Here is a 19,174-nt window from a genome sequence, read left to right on the forward strand (position 1 = left end):
ATATATTTATCAGATAAATTATGTTTTGCAATAGCAAATGGTTGTTTTCAGTCTTAATTATAGTTTTACACTTCTGAAACATAGATACCGGTAATAGCGTTAACTATGGTTAACAGATGTGAATTAATATAGATTAACTGCGTTAAATAAAGTTTCAAAGATGATAAACTAGATTTATTGACTGTTAAGTTTAGTTTAAGGATGCTAACTATCGTTAACAATATTTGACTGTTAACTATAGTTTACGAACCGTTAATTATAGTTAACAATTCATTAACTATTATATAGTTAATGATTCATTAACTATAGTTAACGATTCGCTTACTGTAGTTTTCATCTGCAAAACCATATTTAACGGTTGTAAACTTAGCTAGTTTCGAATGATAATCTAAGTATATCTGTCTGCAAATAACGTTAACGATATATATTTTGCTGATAAATATAGAGATTCACATCTGTAAACTATAATTTGCATTTGTTAAGAGTTGTTAATCATAGTTTTACACTTATCAGATAAACCATGTTTTGCAATCACAAATGGCTGTTTCCAGTGTTATACTGTAAGTTTATATAATATATATATAACCCCTCTGAAACATAGATGATCCCATTATAACTATATGGTTTACAGATGTGAATTACAAATTTTCGTCATTAATAATAGTTTTCTGTCCATAAACTATAATAAATTCATAACCGTTAAACCTAGTTTATCGACTGTGAAACTATGATTAGCTTATTTTTATTAATTTGGCGTGCCATATACCCCCCTCCCCCCGAGACGTCAAGATCGAGGGCTGGTATGATGATTTAATGATATACAGCAACCTCGGGCTAATATAGGATGCGATATAAAATTTGCCATGTAGTAGGCCTAATCTAAAAATATTTCATTCATAGTATACGAAATATTTTACCTGTATACCTTAGTTACAAATCATTTTTGTTCTGCTTGCAACATTTCCAGGTGAAACCGACATGTCAAACTGAGATTCACAGATACACCAATACCTTCCTTTTCAATAAAAAAAAAGTATACGCTTAATTATAAGTATATATATCAGCGGTGAATTTATGGCATTAATACACAGGATGTCTAGTAAGGTTAACGTAAAATGAAAGCGGAAAGTAAACAGAATTTGGCGCATGCGCAATGAAGATGGTGCTAAGGCTGGTGCTAAGATAGTAGATTACACTACTATAATACCTCCATAGTTATGATATCGGTGACCATTGCAATATTATTTTCAACGGAAGCGAGAAATGGAGTTACCTCCTCCTAGAAATAGTACGCGGAGTAGTCTGTCTCATAAATGTTAAATATCTCTATATTTACAAAAACTAATTTTTTTCTGAGAAATATATTCTTTAAAAATTAAATTTGATCATAAAACGTGCTTCTGTTGTGTTAATTTATTTATTTAGATGCAATTATTTTTTAATTTATTTCTGCGGAAGGGCATTGCTAGGTCGTGTTCCTTGGTAACCACGTAAACGCTACACTGTGTTGGTTTCAGTCAATGTTGAGGTGGTAGTGTACAACCGGGGAAAGACATACAAAATAACAATGGCATTGCCGTTTCTCCCGGGAAACTCATTTAACAACAGTGTAAGTATTTCATTTTACCTTATATTTCTTCAGATAATTGAGAATTATGTGGATAAATGTTATTAAATAAGCAACATTTTAGCAAATGCACTGACTATCATGTCTATGTCAGTATGGTATGTGCTCTGCAATATGAGCTTAAATATGATGATCGTTTGAAGCTAAATAATATCAGAAAATGGAAATACTGATGCTATCAATCAGATTGATCAAACAACACACTTAAAAGAAGTTCAATGTATTAAATTAATGTAATTTTGAAAAATTGAAACCTGATGCTACCAAACATAATTGTGTTGAATTTCTATTAAATTTATCAATAAAAGAATTAAACTTATTGTATGTATTTAGATGATTTATTTGCTTTTCAGCTTGGTAAAACAAAATACCATAAATCACACCACTTTGACTACAAAAATGAAGTATCTATGCTGGTCGGCAATGATAAGCCAGGTATAGGTGGTGAATTGCTCAGAGGACAGAAAGTTAGACCACAAAACACAGTCTTTCCTAAGGGAGAGGGAAGTAACTTACCTGCCTGGGTGGCTTTTGACAGACAGGTTTTGTGTTTTGATGCATACTTTCAAGAAGCTGTGCACGAGAAGCGCGAGGAGCAATACAGGGTCCGCAACGTAAAAGTCTATTTCTATTTGGAAGATGACTCTATTCAGGTCATTGAACCAAGGGAAAAGAACAGTGGAGTACCTCAAGGTAAGTACTTAAACAAGAGTCATTTATATGTCTTGAAGAGGGCTGGATAGCTGTAGCTAAGCTTAAACATATGATATTTTTGTAACTAAATCATTAGTTTAGGCTGAAAATTTCATATCAAAACTCTTAGATCTGATGGGTATTTTGTTGACCATCCAGCCTCTTTAATGAAATTGAAGCTTAGAAAATGTTATGTCTATATAATGAAGTGCAATAAATCTTTAAACAATGATGATGTATGTTTGAATACAACAGGTACACTGATCAGGAGACACAGAATCCCTAAACCTGCTCCTAATGATGATGAATACTACACAGCAGAGGACTTCAATATTGGCTGTGAAATTAACCTCTACTCCAAAGTTTTCAAGCTCACCAATGCTGATGACTTCACAAAGAACTTCCTTAGAAAAATGGGAGTCCGAGTCAATGATATTGAGAATAAACCAGAGAATCCATACACCAAATACAGAAAAGCTGTAAGTTAAATCTGGGCTTGAATACATTGTATAAATGATTCTTTATGGCTGGTATCTTAAATAAGTGTAGATTAAGGAAAATGTAAGCTGAATCAAAGAAAGTTAAAATCAAAGCAGAATTGTTTTCCATCAATTCTTAGCTTATGAGGTTTTATTCATTTCTCATAGTATTTAATTATATACATACTTTTTAGATGGATGAGAGCATGCAACCACTCAGACCATATGAAAAACATGACACCCTGAAGCAGTTCTTGGATCATGATCGCCATGTCCTACGATTCTTCTGCTACTGGGATGACACGGACAATATGTTTGGAGATCCTCGTGAAATGGTGCTTCATTACTTCTTGGCTGATGACACAATTGAGATCCGAGAAGTCATTCCTGCCAATTCCGGCAGAGATGCTGCACCAATGTTCCTGAGACGAGGCAAGCTTCCAAAGAACATTGAATCCCTCAGGCAGCCGGGAGAGATCACAGATAGAACTGTACTTAATGTATTTGGTCCAACAGGACATGGAGGCCGATACATCTTGGATAGCTTAAAGGTAAGTTACATATGTAATACATGTATATGTACATTCATTTCTATACTATTCTCCCAAAGTAATGCTGCATGCATAGCTAGTGACAGAAGCACATATACATGGTTATGATAAAATTTCAAATCTTGAGTTCATTTGAAAAAAAATGCAAATTTCTTTTTAGACTGGGGCTGTGAACACAGATTTCTACAGGGACAGTGATCTCACACTGGGAGCTGTAATCAATGTCTGGGGAAGGAAACTTCTTATCTGTGATGCTGATGAATTCACAAAGGAATATTATCATACAAAGTATGGAATTGGTAAGTAAAATCTCCCAAATTCTTATAACTGTTTTTATCATCAAATTGTATGTTGAAAAGAGAAAGAGAGAGAGAGAGAGAGAGAGAGAGAGCAAATTTAATTTAGGCATGAATATTTAAAATGTTAAATTAAACTTTTTAGAGAATTTCTCATCTGTCCAATACAAAAAGAACCAAGCTGGAAACCCACCCCGCCAGTTCCCACCATACAATGGATGGGGCAGTGAAGAAGATTCACTCTGCTCCTGCATGGGTCTCCTCCCAAAACCACCGAAGAGGGACTTCATCAAGTTTATGGAGAAGGACAGACGTGGGCTGGACAGCAATGTTCTGCGTTTCTTGGCTCGCATGAACACCACCAAACCTATCGACCAGGAGCGCCGCTTCATCATTTCTTACTATCTGTCTGATGACACCATCTCAGTTTTCGAGCCTCCTGTCAGAAACTCAGGTATATACAATTCTATCCGATATATTATTTTCTCTTCCAAAACAACAATTTACAAAAATTTGATTTGGTTTTTTTTATTGCACAGAAAATTTCAGTTAAATTCCAGTACTAGTACTTTATTGAAAAACTTTTAACTCATTAGAATCAAAAATTGACTTCTGTTTATTTGGATGCTAAAGAGTTATTTCCCTTTTTTTAGGAATCATTGGTGGCAAATTCTTGGAGAGGTCAAGAATCAAGAAGCCAAACCAGCAACCTTACAGCACAGACATGTCCCAGTACTATCTGTCAAATGACCTCTTTGTGGGTGCTTGTGTCAACTTTAACAGCCACATTTTTGTCCTCATTGATGCTGATGAATATGCCTTTAGATATATGGAACAGAATCCTGGCGTAAGTCTAGAATATTTTTTATTTTTATAAAAATTTGCTTTTAAAAAGTAGCATTTTTCAGTAAAATTAAGTGCAGCAATTCTGAAAACTGACAAGTTCAATATTTATTTATAGTTTTTTAACTGAAATCACTCAATATATACATCATTACCCTCTGACACTCTTGAATATACTATCTGACTATCAGTATTGTGTAAGTCAATGCATAAACAATTATTATTTCTGTTTGCAGTATTCCAAAGCCAATATCAATGCCATTTTGCAAAAGTTAGTCAGTGCAGTTGGCAGCAATCAAGACGAGATCCGCTCCTTCTTTATGAAGAACGATCCTAATGGTCTTGGTTGCCTAGGCTACGACCAGCTGGTGTCCCTCCTCCGTCAAGTTGACCCCAACATCAGCGATCAAGAGATCATGACCGTGGCCCGCCACTACAGTCAGAGGACACAGGAGGATGCCATTGACTCCCAGAAACTGGTTGCCATTGTACAGGAGCAACTTAGAAAGAGAAACTACGAGGGATTCGGCAAGTTGTTGGAGGACTGCATGCAGAATGATAAAGACAAGTAGGTTATTCAAATCATTAGAGGACTCTTACTGATCTCCAAACTTTTGTAATATGATACTGCAAATAATCTTTTATTTGCAACAATTATTTCTTTTATAAATATTAATGAAAAACTATAACAAATTTAGTGATCCAGTCATGATAACATAGACTCATAAGAAGAAAAAATCTCAGAGATGAGGTTTGCAATAACTTACAATTTTTTTTTGCATAGAATCTATATATTTATGATATGTTTTAAGTATGCTAGTATAAATAAATATCAATGAAAAACAGATTGTTTACATAAAAAATTGACAAGTAGAGTTGTATACGTAATTTATAATTTACCTCTTTGTTACAGACAAGGCCTTTTGGACGGGGAAATTGTCAGGACTATTTTCCGTGCTCACAATGTGCCCCTCCCTGATGACCTCCTGAGAGCTGCATTGTCAATGTAAGTCCTACTTATGGATGTATAAATACTTCTGGCTTGATGTACTTAATTAAACTAAAAAGTAATGTCTCTGGGTCTACATTATTTACCAGTGCGTTAATTTTGTTAACACTAATTGCAGACATAGAAAATTTTCATCTTCACATGCATGATGTTAACTCATATAAAAGTTGATTGGCATAAATTTATATGCATGGTTAAAAGTGCATGTAAATGGTAAAAAGTAGTAATTAAAAAAAAAAAATACAAAAAAGTCAGATGTTTAACAGTTGTTTGTAATAGATAGACCCAGTGGCATTGCTTTTATCTGTTATCTTGTAACTTTATGCTTGTATATTCATATATAGTGTTTGCAAATGCCACTCAATTTCTTTATAGGATTTCATATATGGTTATCCATTATTCCCAAACATTGATCTCTTTTGAAATGGAGTTTGAGTATAACTATGGGTATTACATCTGTATTTAGTTTAACCAGTTCTCTTTTATAGAAGATATATGTACACAAGTCATACCAGTACATGTATCTAGCTGTAGTGAAAAAAGATCCTTCTTTCTGACTTTGATCATAAAATCATGCAATTCTCTTTCTAAAAAATGTAAAAATTGGATTTTACCAAGAAAAACTCCTTCCACTTTTAATATTATCATGATTTGCATGTGTTTAGAACTCAACAGGAGAACTGTAGATGAATTAATTAAGCTATTCTTTACCCCATGTACACAGATTTCTATCTTTTTATATGTATTATATGACAATCATGCATTGCAGATTTATCATTAAAAATCTGTACAAAAATTCTTATAATACATGAACAAATACCTGTGATTATATAAGGTTAAAAAAATATCTGAAACTTAGTCATCTAATTGCTACAATTTAACAGAAATTTGAATTTAAAAAAAAAAAGGGGGGCAGGGTCTGAAAAACAATTGACCTTTTTGAGCCACAAGGAATGGATAAAAGCAAAAAGCCAGCATTAAAGTTTGCAATTTTGATTCTATTTCCAACAAAACTGCAGGCTATACTAAAACTTAATAACCTTTATCCAAAAAATCATAATACAACTTACACCTATATAATACCAATATAGTGAACATATAATGACCAAATATTGTAGCAAGAGTTGCTTATTCATAGCTGAGCTATCTGATTCACTAAACTATTTGATGCTTTCTTCAGGTCTGTTGCCACAGAGAAAGGTGAGGTAGCCTACAAGAACCTGATCAGTCAGATGAACTGGAGGGACTGCCCTGTGCCCCCCATGCAATATGAACCCTCCTCTGATCCCAACTGGGTCGGTACACAACAAGGAAAAGGAAGTGTGTCCATGATTAACTATCAGAATCTCCTAGATGATTGCTTTGGAAAGGGAAAGTCTTCATCATAGAGACAAAGTGCTAGGAGTTTATTCAATTTAACTGTGATACAAGACTTGTTAAATGATAAATAATTATCAATGTGCCCTGAATACAGGGAGTTTTTTTTTTTATAAACATAACAGAAAACAAAATTTTCTGGATATATTTATTGTGTTGAGAAAAGGATGAAAAATCCGTCCAAAGAAACGTTTTAACAGTATAACATTGAAAACAGCACAGAACTGTGTTTATGAAGTTTTTGTATATAATGAATACATTTTAAAAGTGAATAAAAAGAGTAATCATGTAGTACGTATTTTAACTTGTCATTCAACTAGGTCCTCCAATACTATTGATGACTGCATCGATACAAATTAATGACTAACCATTGAAGGGCGGAAAAAATATGTACAAATGAATCACAACAGTCACTTTGCACGTCCAATATAGTATTGAACTCGATTCTCTGGAAATAGGATAAAATTTATGCTTTCAAACTTGTCAACTTCTGACTGATTTGTTGTAGTGATTCTTTTTTCCTTTTCAAGAGATCTTTAGCATCAGTATTTTCATCCTTAAACAAAGCCCTGAAAAAAATATTATCAAATTCAAGAACAAATCCTCTATCAAAGGTTAAAATACAGCTAACTAGTTTTGGGGTTTTCCTCTTATGTGTAATTAATAGTACTGACAAGTATATATAAGGAAGAGTAATGATGCATACCAAATTTCTTTTCGTAGTTCCAATGGAATATCTGGTAGGTCTGTAATTCTGTCGTTAATTGACAAGGTCTGAAGTCGTTGCTGGAGGTCCAAATGTTCTTGTTGACAGTTTTCCACTGAATGAATTTTAAAAAAACACAGAAAAGTCATTATGTCTTTTGTAAAAATGATTATTATAAATATTAACCCCCCCCCCCCCCCAAAAAAAAAAAATAAACAAGTTACCCCTTAATCAAAATAAGTTAAGATTTTTGAAACATTTTATAGAGTCAAGCTACAATGAGCAACTTAAAGATTTATTAAACATAGAGTCTAAATGGGTACCTTTGTTCTGTAATTCAGATTTGTAAAATTCTGTCTCACTAATTCCTTTGTTCAAAGAGGAGTCATCCTGCAATGGGATTAATTATGAACCGTCAGATTCATAAAGTGTTCTTATACAGAGAAACCGGTGCCATAATTGTCAGATGTAAATATTTCTTTCATAAACTATATTCACTGTCTCTCTCCAGTTTAAATGACAAAATTCAGAACTTAGTTTATGTTTTCACAATTATAAATATTAATTATCCAACAGCCTTCCCAAACATGCTAATTTGTTTTATAGACAATTATGTTTCAAAAACTCATGTACAGTACAAACAACAACATCTGACATCTACAGTCACGTGAGGTGTATATAGTCACAATCTTAAGTTTAGACAATATATCAAACAATTCAAACGCGCACAGCTGTATTGGACTGCAGCATAAAAAAGAATACTACTTGTAAGTTACTTCTTAAAAATACATAAATGAAATAAACTCTTTTTGAGTTAAAAATAAACACAAAAGAAATTTAATAGTTCAAAAGTGGGTTTTTTTTGTTATGTTGAAAATTCAATATTCTTTTTCGATTAAAAACTCACATAAAATGTTCTAGCATTCATGAGCTGATTGGCAATGTCGGCTAACTCCTTCTCGAAGTTTTCTCTGTAATATAAGATTTACGTTTTTATCAAAAGAGCATAACCTTTTTAAACAAGAGGCAGTGCTAGTGTAGATTTTTTTCTTCCATACAAAATTAACGAAAAATCCTGCATTAATCAGATGGATGGAACTTGAAACTTATAACTCTACATGTAAATTGCAATTACTGTAATGATCAATAATGCTGTTTTTCACAGAGATTTATTTTCTGCTAAGAAAAATAACTGTTTACTCCTGCTTTCCAGAAAAAAATGAAAGAAAAAATTGTAAAAGTTCGCACACCCCACGCCACCTAGTATTACATGTATATGTATTAACTACAAAGTTATTCAGTTGTTTCGTTGACAAACTGTCTATGTTGTACACATATTCTACTATTCCAAAAGCAAAATTCACGTGAAAATAACGGAATTTGAATTTCCCGTATAAATGCTTACTAGCACATAGTTGTCTCAAGAAATTATATTCAGTGGTTTTATAAGAGTTTACGTTGCGCTGACAAACTATGAAAAGAATCACAGAAATGTAATGGAATCGGATCATCTGTAATATACAAATTACACACTCGGTCCTTATAAACAACAAAGTTCCGGGAAATTCTGTTGCAAAGAAAAATTCAATAATAGCCAAACTTGGAAGTCCACATTCATGAGAAAATTCCCAAGAAAAATAAAATATTCTTTTTCCTATAGATATAAGCACATCTACTCATTTTGTCCTTTTAAGTTTTTAATGAAATTTGGTGGAGAGGATTAAACGGAGTTGCGCTGACAAAACAAAAACCTAACACAAAACAAAACGGGTTGACGGTTAAAAACAAATATCCCCTCCCCATCTTTTAGCTTTGGATATATTAATTAAATCTCATTTCCTCACACATTCTGCAGCTGTTTCTCTTTTTCTGCTGACAATTTTCTGTTCAATTCATCAATGTTCTTTCTCTTTTGTTGATTGGATTCTTCTAGTCTGAAATTCAAAACATCGATCACCAAGATGCTTACTTAACAAAACTGCCTTCTCAACGGTCCAGATTTGTTATTTGCATTGTGTGTGATTTACATAAACTCACTTGTACATTAAATTAAGCTATACACATACACATTTTGTGATGTGTATGATTTTCGTCTGTTTGTTACCTATTTGCCATTGACTGTGTCTGTGTCTCTTTTAACTGAGCAACCTTCATTGTTTCTAAATATAATAATGAGATTTTTAAGCTTTTTGTTCCTCAGTTTCCCTAAACATATCACAAAATACTACTTGCACTGGTTTGTCATAAAATATAACGTACCTTGTAATTTTTCATGACCTTCCTTCATCTGAGTGAATTTATTGTTCTCTGAAAAAAGATTCAGCAAATCAAGTTATTAGATGATTTTTGATATCTTAAATCTTTATATTGACATTTTCCAGTGTCTTTGAGTGTGATAAAACTACGAATCAAATTTGTAACATATAGTTAATTTATGCATTATATCAATGACGCAATTGACGAGCTGTTATGCCACAAACGGGGCTTTGCATAATTATTCAAAATGAAAAACATCAAAAGTCTATAATTTTGTTAAACAAAAACTATATAAATGTAATAAGGAATTATTCTTTGAATTTTATGAAGTGACCAAAAACGGTTGGGTGTGATTAAATCTATCATAAAGCCCTTAAAGCGTTATTGGATTTGATCACGCCCGACCGTATTTAATGACCTCATAATACCCAAAGAATTATACACAATTCACTACATGTATACTAAAGGTTATCACGATTTAGGGATTTTAATGATAAATTATTTAAACTAAAGATCGAATCAAAATAGTATTAAATTTGTGCGTTTAATTGTTTATTTTTTTTCCCTTCAAATTCACAGCTTAAACGGATTCAGATTTATGAACTTATATATATGAAAATTTAGCGCAACAACCTGTGTAGTTAATACTAAATTGCCTATTAGTACATGTAAAACTCAATAAGTACTCGCAAAAGTCTTTCGTACGTAAAATTTAAAGATTGTTCGTCCCAACATATCAAATGTACAAATGTATCTCTGTAGATCTACGATACTTGTACTATGTTCATCTTACCTATGTCTAGTAGATTTTCCAATTCTCTCCTCCGACTTCTTCTCTCGGCCAGCTTATGTTCCAGGCAGTTTTTTTCTAAACAGAAAGTCTATAATTTGATTTATTCTCATTTGAAAAATAAATAAGTTTGTCTAAGATAAAATTTAGATATATATGCCAGTATTTTATACAGTTATTGTATATAAGCAGTTAACAGGGTCATATGACCCGGGGGGGGGGGGGGGTCCTTGGCGAGCCTATGGACTTTTTACAAATAATAAATTCTACGACTAAAAAACTCTCAGACAATTTAAGAGGCATCTAATTTCAACTAAATGATGATATACTTACAATGTTGTAAAGAAATGGAATACTCCCCCCCCCCCCTATTTTTGAAAATCAACCAATTAAGGTAAATTATACCCCCATTTGCCCAGCCCCCAATCAACGAAATCAATGTTTGGCGAAGTAATTTATATATTTTAAAAAATCAATTTAGTCAAGATTTAGGAATCATTGTAACTGATAACTTTGAAATGTATCCTTGTACAGATAACGTTAATGTTTTCAATTCAACATTAGATACTGTTGGTATATTTTACATGCTTTACGTTATTTTCGCGTAATTTTGTCCAATCTTTTTCTCGCCCAAAATAAAGATCTCACTAAAAGAACTCTCACAGCCAACCTATAATAGAAAACAATGCACAAACCTCCCGGTTACAATTTCGCGAATGTATCATACATGTATTCCGCAAATAATTAAAGTTACGTTACGTTAGTCTTTTTCAAGGCAAAACATTTCTTGAATAATAAAAGTGATCTACAGTAGACAACTTGAGGATTGGGAATTATAAATTGGTAAACAAATGTACATATATGGTATATCGTATATTCAAGACAAACAAACAACGAATCCAATGGCAACTAAGCTATGTAACCAAAGGGCAAATATGATAAAAAAAATCAAATTAACAATTTATGATAAGAAATCATTTTCAAAACCTTGCTGTATTTCTTTCAGACTATGTAACAGCAAATCTACACGGAAAGTCGAACTATTTCCAGCCATTGGTCTTTGTAAATAAACAGACGATACAGTATGTAAATAAAGGAAATCACGATTCCGATTAATATTTGAATGGTTGTCGATCTCGATGGAATTTCACCAACATCACCAACCCTGTCGAAGGTGTTTCTGTAAAAAATGAGTTCATAGTCTTTTTAGGTAACCATCTCAAATGTAGATCTAATTGCTCGCTAGCAGTATGCAATTATTTCTCAGACGAACATTACGATAATTTTCATTGAAATATTTATTCGTCTTCATTTTTTTGTGATTCTTACCACGTGTTGTATCAAATCAATTTAATTGAATAAAAACCCCTAATTTTTGGTGTTCTATGTAAAAATTTGTCCCATTCACGCACCAAATTACCAGAATATTTCACTACCTTTGGAAAACAAGTCGCTTTTCCATTAACATTTTCGAAAAATAAAAATAAAAGATTGCTTTCATATACTTGGTACATGTATATGTATGGAATCCATATACGACAGCCAATTGCTGACTGCTTATAATTATTGCCAACTGCTAGCAAGGAAATATAAATCAATTTTAAGAAAAATAAATATTCACCAGACTGAGTGGATAAATGAAATATTAAATAATTGTTCGTATATTTCAGATTAACAGGTGTAAGCAAACAAGAGAAAAACGTTTTTAAGGATTTTATTTGGTAAATTTAATGTCCAGATCGTATAGAGGATCGTAGTGTGGCTCTTACAAAGAGTGCTGTGGGACGTCTTTTATATTGTAGCAAGTAAAAAAATACAGAATAAACAAATTAAATTCAAGTAAACAAGTTCTATAATAAATTGCGCTAAAAATTCGATAATAAATTGTGACAAAATCCTGAAAATGCACAACATAATTTGTAATATAACATAACATAGATTTTTAGAGTCTTTAAACCAACGTCCTAGTCTTATTCAAAATTTGATTTAATGTTAGTATAAATTTTAGCAACGTTCATTAACTGTTCCTGTATCGACTTCCCTAGATAGATGAATATCCTGGTTGTTTACACTGTCCTTAATCCGATTATCCCGCAGGTTTGTTTTCTACTTCGGAAAAGTTTTATACTTTCATAATTATCCTGATCAGAATTTAGGTTAATGTACTCTATCGTAAGTACATTGTAAACGGATTAATATGTTTATTCTTCTGATTAAACAATTTTATCAAACCCTATACATGTATGTCTACATTCAGCTTTTTTACTCCCGTCTTCAAGCGGACTTCATGGACAACAAATTTGCATGCCCCCATTTTGAGACCCCTGCAATTATTTTTTTCTCTAAGATTTCCTACTTATTTGTTAAAATGAAATTATTAACACCAATTACACAAATGGTTTTAATTTTCCTCTAAATGTGAATTGTCTGTTGTGCTAGTTACAGATGTATTTCCATCGGAGATTATGTCTCTGGTTTCCATGTTGCGCATCAAATGACTAAATATTCGACGCCAGAGCTTATATAATATTTACAGGCACCGCATAAAAAAAAGAAGAAAAAAAGGGCAAATTCCCATGAAAATTACAATCCGCTATTCTATTTTGAGAAGTGGACAGGCATAGCCTACATCATACAGCAAAGGCTATTTGCCTGTCCAATTCTCAAAAGAGAATACCTAATCCGCCTGGGGTTAAGCGTAGTACACCTAAGACGCTTCAATTTCACTTTTAATATTTTCAGTATTTTACTTCATTTGTTCACATGGTCCCCAAAAAGTTACCACCCTACCCCGATGCAATATACGTGCCTGATTTTAGCACATGCACAAAAGCATTTCGGCAGTAAATTTGAGCACATGATACCCTTCATCTTAGTGGCATTCATTATGAGAAAAATATATGACGTCAGGTGCTTGTGTTATTTGCTCAAATATTTTTTTTCTGTATACATGGGTCCCCTTTCTCGTTTTTTAGGTACAAATAGTTAAAGTAATTATTTTTCAATAATCTTAGTGATAATCTAAATTGATATATTGATAAAATATGTCCTAAAAATAAAGGTCTTGGAGAAAAAAAAGGGGCCGGATTTAAAATGTTACAATCGGGTTCGACATTTATATTTCATTATGGTAAGAGTTTAGGTGATCAAGATCAAAGCATGTAGTGGATGTCAACACAAAGTCATGATTCAAACATCGAAATGTTTGCGTAACGCAATTCATAAATGGAAATGCGTGATTAGTAAACGAAAAATGATTCTTTAGAAAGTTTTCGTCAAAACTAAACCTTTAAAAACAATTTAAACCATCGTTGAAAACAAAACCGGCTTTTTGCGTACTGTCAGCTGTTGATGCAGTGATGGAGACAGGATCGTTACATCATGTCGAAATAGGAACAACAAACGGACCTGCTATTGTAGCTTTATTCAAAAGAATATATGGATTCAAATGTATTGCGCAGCGATCGCGAGCTTATTGTGAGCAATGGGTTGTAAAGGCCGGGAAAGCCGCGATTCTGGTAACAGAACCAAAATGTCACCTTGAAAGGAATGAAGAGAATAAGGATACCCACAACGATCCGCTGTTTAACAAATGGTGGAGTTCTAGTAGCAACAAACCCCTTGATGGTGACTCTGTGTTTAACATCGCTCTTAAGGTGACAGATTTGCAGAAAGTTATTAACAATGTGATAGAAGGGGGAGGGGGGGTAGTTACATCACCCGTCAGTATTAAAGATGAGCATGGACAGGTAGATATAGCTGTCGTTAAATCTTGTATTGGAAATGTATATCATACACTGCTTTGTTACGATAGTTATGCTGGTAATTTTCTGCCTGGATTTACAACTGCTGAGAACAATTTTATTGAAACCAACATAAACTGTGGTGTAGTGACCCATATAGATCATATTGCCTTTGTCTGTGATCAAGGATCCACCCCTCAAGTATTGAAGTGGTATGAAAAATGCTTCCACATGAAGAGGTTTTTTATCAACAGGCAAGAAAGTTTTTCAATCTCGACAATCAACAATAAATCTACTGTACTTTAAAGTTTGCAATGTATATATTTGTATGGTAATTTCTAGAAAACTTAATTCCTAGTACGGTAAGCAGCGCAGATAGAAATATTCCAAAAGACAAGAAAATTGATTTGTGCATGATAGAATCTGTTTTGAGTCTGCTATTTCTTAAAAGGGAAAAATCATCTCAGATGAATCTTAATTAATTCTGCTCTTTATTTCCAGCAATGAGGATGAAGATGATGGATTTTTGATAAGTGATACAGGTATAGGAATGAGAATGAAAGCCATGGAGTACTGGAAGTGTTCCGAGACAGGACTTACATCAGGGAATAGTCAGGAATCCATTAGATTTGTCCTTGTTGAGTCTCTAAAAGGTCAAGGTAATGTCACCATGCATGCATTAAAACCATTTATCTACTAATGTCTGATTGTCATTGAAACATTTATTCTTATGAACGCTTTCCAAGTAAGATTAGTACTAGTGTGTAGTTTACTCTGGGGAAATGGCATACTTGAATACTTCTTTGATTTGAATAAAAGGAATTATTATTGTGGCATTTCTTGAGAATCTTATTTATTGTTGGCATATTTACTTGAATAAAATTTAAATTTGACATAAAAGTTCATGTCATTATGTGACATAAATATATGCTTTCAAATAATAATGTCATTCAAAGAATTTGCACACAGAGTAAATTTTTATTTTAGGTGCCAACCAAGTGGACATATTCCTGGAGGACCATGGTGGCCCGGGGGTGCAGCATATGGGACTCTATACTCCAGATATTATGTCAACTGTTGCCACCTTCAAACAAAGTGGTGCCCAATTTGTCCAAACACCACAAGCATATTATGAAGATGTAAGCATATATATATATATATGTATTGCTCTAAACATATTACAATCATTATGTACATTTGCCTGGTACACTATTTTAGTGGGTTTTTTGGCAGAAAGTAAAGTCTACTCCTGAATCAAGTACATTATTAAATAGCATGCATATAAGTTTTTAAATACCAGTAGGTACATTCAGAAATATGCTAAATCAAATATACTCTAACATTCAAAATCAGTATTGGAAATTATAAGACTTGTAGATTAAAGCTATAGCATTTTTACTGTACAACCACATCCTATTTTTAAAGGAACAGAAACTCTCAGAGATGAAGAAGGTTGGATTTAATGTGGAAGATCTTATGTCCTGTGGCGTATTACTGGACACTGAAGCAGATGTTGATGAGGACTCCAAAAACCAGTGTGAAAACCATAGGTAAAGATCCTCAGTTTATATTTAAGTGATAATACAAGAGTAGAAAATACATCGGAGGGAAGTAATACTATATATACATGGAGTATTATAAATTATACCTCATTAAAAAAAGAGAATTTTTATATGTTTTACATAGAATTGATATAAATCTCAGTTCATTTTAATATTTCCACTTACCTGCCTCCTTAACTATTTGCAGATTTGATATCCTCCATTTGGTGTACAACTTCATGTGTACATGTACTATCTTCATAGAATGTAACACATCTTTAATGTACATCACTATTAGAATGAAACACCTTGAGAAAAGAATCTCATATAGTTCCCGATAAAGAGTATCTCATGAATAAATAACCTTTCAAGTCCTATATAGAGCAATAATTATTAGGAGAATAAAAAATTAAAAGCTTTTTAGAACAATTTAACCATGTCGTTTTAAATTGACCTTGACCTCCCCAGTTACCTAGACTTTATCATCACATTTTAGCATTTACCTAAGTCTAAAATATGTTGTTATTACAGCATTGAATCATGATTTTTTGAAGTATACAGTCTCATAACTGCAGCGGTGTGTGCATACAAATTGAGTAACACGCGATATTAAAATTTGTATGCAAGCATCGCTGCAGTTATGAGACTGTATACTTCTAAAAATTTAATGCTTATATTTACATTATTTTAACTTCATGCCTTGTCTGAAAATGTGATTTATACCTTAAAATTCCTATCTTATTCTAAGGGTAAGTTCATATTAATGGAAGAGCCACAGTAACAGCCGCAAGCATGAACTTTGATTTTCGCTTGTGACGTTGCAGTTAACAGCGTTCAACGTTTTTGACATCATAATAAAACTCGTCATTTTAACCTTTGAGTACCCTGTGTGCATTACAGTGTTATAACTGCTGTAGCTTTCAACACACTTTACAAGCAAAACATATGTGGAATGTAAATATATATTAAGAAGGCCTCACTCTACAGGCACTTTATAGTGATCAGTCTCTCTGTCCATCTGTTCATCCATCTTTTTTCTTACCATCTGTCTGTCCAACCAAGATCGTTTGTCTGGAGCATATTTTTTCTCTTTTGGTTCAATCTGGCTCATACTTCACTCACAGAGTGCTTATGGTCAAATGATGTGCAGTGATCTTGAATGAAGTTTGTAGGGTCAAGGTCATATCTCAGACTGCACAAAAATCCTTTTTTCAGAGTATATATTCCACTTAACCTTATTTGGCTCATACTTCACATAACCAGAGCTCTTAAGTAAAAGGTGTGTAGTAACCTTGAACCAATTTTCAAGGTCAGAAGTGAAGGTCATAGCAGAATGAAATGAAAAATCGTTGTTCAAAGCATATTTCTCTCCCTTTGCTTAAGTCTGGCTCATAATTCCCCCACATGTTGTCTTTGATCGAAGGGTATGCAGTGATTTTCAATGATGTTTGTAGGGCAAGTATCAAGGTCATATCGGATCACACAATAATCTTTTTTAAAGAGCAAATATATACTCATCACTTAGCCTTATTTGGTTAATACTTCACTTAAACACAGCTTTTTGGTTAATGGCGTGCAGTGACCTTGAACCAAATCCATGTGAAGGTCATAGCGGATCTCTAAAAAGTCTTTATAATCACTTTGAGACCATAGGTTTTATCTCATTTACTTAATCTTGCTTCGATTGAACAAAAATCTCTGTATGCAAATTGAAATGTGGTTGAATTAGAAGTTCAATGCCAGCTGGAAAATTTCTAAGCTATAAGTCAAGGTCAAAACAAATTTCTCCTAAATTCCTTTCATCCTTTGTTCATTATGTGGGCAAGGCCCTTTGAGATGGTCACTTTCTCGATGTTGTCTAGTTTGTACTTAACAAAGACCTATGTAAATGTACTCAATTCGTCATGTATCATTTTACTTGTATTTTATTTTTTTATGCAATACAAATGTCAAATCAGTCTGTGTCCTTTGTACATATTTCTAGTTTCAGACTGTAGGGATATCATCAATATATTTTATGTACTAATATTTTAATATTGTTTCATTTGCAGATACTTACTCCAAAAATTTACCAAGCCAATCTTCAGTAAAAGAACATTTTTTTTGGAACTGATTCAGAGAGTTGGTGCCCAGGGCTTTGGTGCTGGGAATATCACGGCCCTGTGGAGGGCAGTCCAGGCGTATCTTACCCAGAACACAAAACCCAGCTCTTGATGTTACCCAGACATAAACAACCATTTATTTATGTGATGTAAAATATGGAGTAAAAATAAATGTTTCTGCTGTCTCAGCCTTATGTTACCAATACGTTATGTCTTCATTTTTTTTTTATTATTAGATCATGACCTACTGTACTGTGTTTTCATCAATATTCATTGAATACTTGTACCATTTTTGTGGGATTATTTTTTGGTAATTTGATCCACACAATCAAATTTTCATTGAAGTGGAATATTTAATATACGTATTGTTATATTCAGTAGCATATTCTCACTACAATATATAACTTTCTTTAGACGAATAGTAATATTCTAATTTAAATTTTATCTTGTTTAAAAAATACTCACTGGTCAATATTTTTCTAATATTGACTGGCTAGAAATAATTTATCGAGAAGATATTCCCACGATTTATTAAAAAAAATCACTCCTGATTCACTGAGCCAGTAATGGATTTGGGTATATATTGAGGAGTAAAAACTAGTAGAACATATGTAGCATAATTCCTAAGGGAGGGGAATATTACCAGAGACCTTTTGATGTGATTTTTAAGAAATGGACTTAATGTAAAATTTACTTGCGTAGCTGAAAAAAATTGCAGCAATATGTTACAATACCAAAATGTTTGTCCCAAGGGGGCCATTTTAATCAATGTTGCCCTCAACCTCAGTGAATATTTGTATAATAAAGTTCTTTGAAACTAATTTTCATTAAATCAACAAAATTGACACAAATATTAATGAAACAAGCTAGAGTATATTTTTCAAAGATGGAGGAATGGTTCATAACAAGGCACATGGGTCAATCGCACACCAATTAATAAATAGTAATTACTATTAATTGGCTCCGAGTTACTTTGATTTTGAACAATTAAGAGCTAAAGGTGGTATAGGACACCTGTCGATATAAATGTGACTAAAATTACATTATAATTAAAATATTTTTACCGTTTTAGAATTTTCAAAATACAATATTTGACCAAAAAAATGTTTGAAATTTCTTTAAAAAGGTAAAAATTATAATACAGCCCCTTGCCTCAGCAGG

At 32.8% G+C, this 19,174-nt stretch overlaps 3 protein-coding genes across 3 annotated transcripts; 2 read left to right on the forward strand and 1 right to left on the reverse strand.

The window, feature by feature from the left end:
* The first annotated feature begins 1,452 nt into the window (after positions 1 to 1,452).
* On the forward strand, positions 1,453 to 7,166 carry LOC105343087 (EF-hand domain-containing family member C2). The gene is made up of 10 exons (XM_011450273.4): positions 1,453 to 1,609; positions 1,981 to 2,320; positions 2,576 to 2,799; positions 2,994 to 3,350; positions 3,511 to 3,649; positions 3,792 to 4,100; positions 4,300 to 4,493; positions 4,726 to 5,057; positions 5,403 to 5,495; positions 6,679 to 7,166. The coding sequence occupies exons 1-10, from the start codon at positions 1,568 to 1,570 to the stop codon at positions 6,884 to 6,886; spliced, it is 2,238 nt and encodes a 745-aa protein (XP_011448575.2). The 5' UTR covers positions 1,453 to 1,567; the 3' UTR covers positions 6,887 to 7,166.
* On the reverse strand, positions 6,923 to 11,756 carry LOC109620560 (synaptonemal complex central element protein 1). Its single transcript, XM_034472367.2, has 9 exons — positions 11,615 to 11,756; positions 10,631 to 10,705; positions 9,841 to 9,888; positions 9,686 to 9,740; positions 9,426 to 9,515; positions 8,489 to 8,552; positions 7,905 to 7,971; positions 7,582 to 7,696; positions 6,923 to 7,444 (listed from the first exon to the last, which is right to left on the reverse strand). The coding sequence occupies exons 1-9, from the start codon at positions 11,679 to 11,681 to the stop codon at positions 7,342 to 7,344; spliced, it is 684 nt and encodes a 227-aa protein (XP_034328258.2). The 5' UTR covers positions 11,682 to 11,756; the 3' UTR covers positions 6,923 to 7,341.
* Positions 11,757 to 13,760: 2,004 nt separating this feature from the next.
* LOC105343088 (4-hydroxyphenylpyruvate dioxygenase-like protein) lies at positions 13,761 to 18,218 on the forward strand. The gene is made up of 5 exons (XM_011450274.4): positions 13,761 to 14,624; positions 14,872 to 15,029; positions 15,358 to 15,509; positions 15,796 to 15,920; positions 17,963 to 18,218. The coding sequence occupies exons 1-5, from the start codon at positions 13,987 to 13,989 to the stop codon at positions 18,123 to 18,125; spliced, it is 1,236 nt and encodes a 411-aa protein (XP_011448576.3). The 5' UTR covers positions 13,761 to 13,986; the 3' UTR covers positions 18,126 to 18,218.
* The last annotated feature ends 956 nt before the right edge of the window (positions 18,219 to 19,174 follow it).

The sequence above is a fragment of the Magallana gigas genome, chromosome 8, assembly GCF_963853765.1.
Source record: "Magallana gigas chromosome 8, xbMagGiga1.1, whole genome shotgun sequence".
Taxonomy (NCBI): domain Eukaryota; kingdom Metazoa; phylum Mollusca; class Bivalvia; order Ostreida; family Ostreidae; genus Magallana; species Magallana gigas.

What these genes read in the sequence shown, in the direction of transcription:
- LOC109620560 (XM_034472367.2), bottom strand. Translation starts at nt 11,681, where the DNA reads ATGGCTGGAAATAGTTCGACTTTCCGTGTAGATTTGCTGTTACATAGT. An exon ending in ACACAGTCAATGGCAAATAG is followed by an intron (nt 9,516 to 9,685) that starts GTAACAAACAGA and finishes TTTGAATTTCAG; the next exon opens with ACTAGAAGAATCCAATCAAC. An exon ending in GAGAAACAGCTGCAGAATGT is followed by an intron (nt 8,553 to 9,425) that starts GTGAGGAAATGA and finishes CTTATATTACAG; the next exon opens with AGAAAACTTCGAGAAGGAGT.
- LOC105343087 (XM_011450273.4), top strand. Translation starts at nt 1,568, where the DNA reads ATGGCATTGCCGTTTCTCCCGGGAAACTCATTTAACAACAGT. An exon ending in ACACCAAATACAGAAAAGCT is followed by an intron (nt 2,800 to 2,993) that starts GTAAGTTAAATC and finishes CATACTTTTTAG; the next exon opens with ATGGATGAGAGCATGCAACC. An exon ending in ACATCTTGGATAGCTTAAAG is followed by an intron (nt 3,351 to 3,510) that starts GTAAGTTACATA and finishes ATTTCTTTTTAG; the next exon opens with ACTGGGGCTGTGAACACAGA.
- LOC105343088 (XM_011450274.4), top strand. Translation starts at nt 13,987, where the DNA reads ATGGAGACAGGATCGTTACATCATGTCGAAATAGGAACAACAAACGGA. An exon ending in TGAGTCTCTAAAAGGTCAAG is followed by an intron (nt 15,030 to 15,357) that starts GTAATGTCACCA and finishes TTTTTATTTTAG; the next exon opens with GTGCCAACCAAGTGGACATA. An exon ending in AACCAGTGTGAAAACCATAG is followed by an intron (nt 15,921 to 17,962) that starts GTAAAGATCCTC and finishes TTTCATTTGCAG; the next exon opens with ATACTTACTCCAAAAATTTA.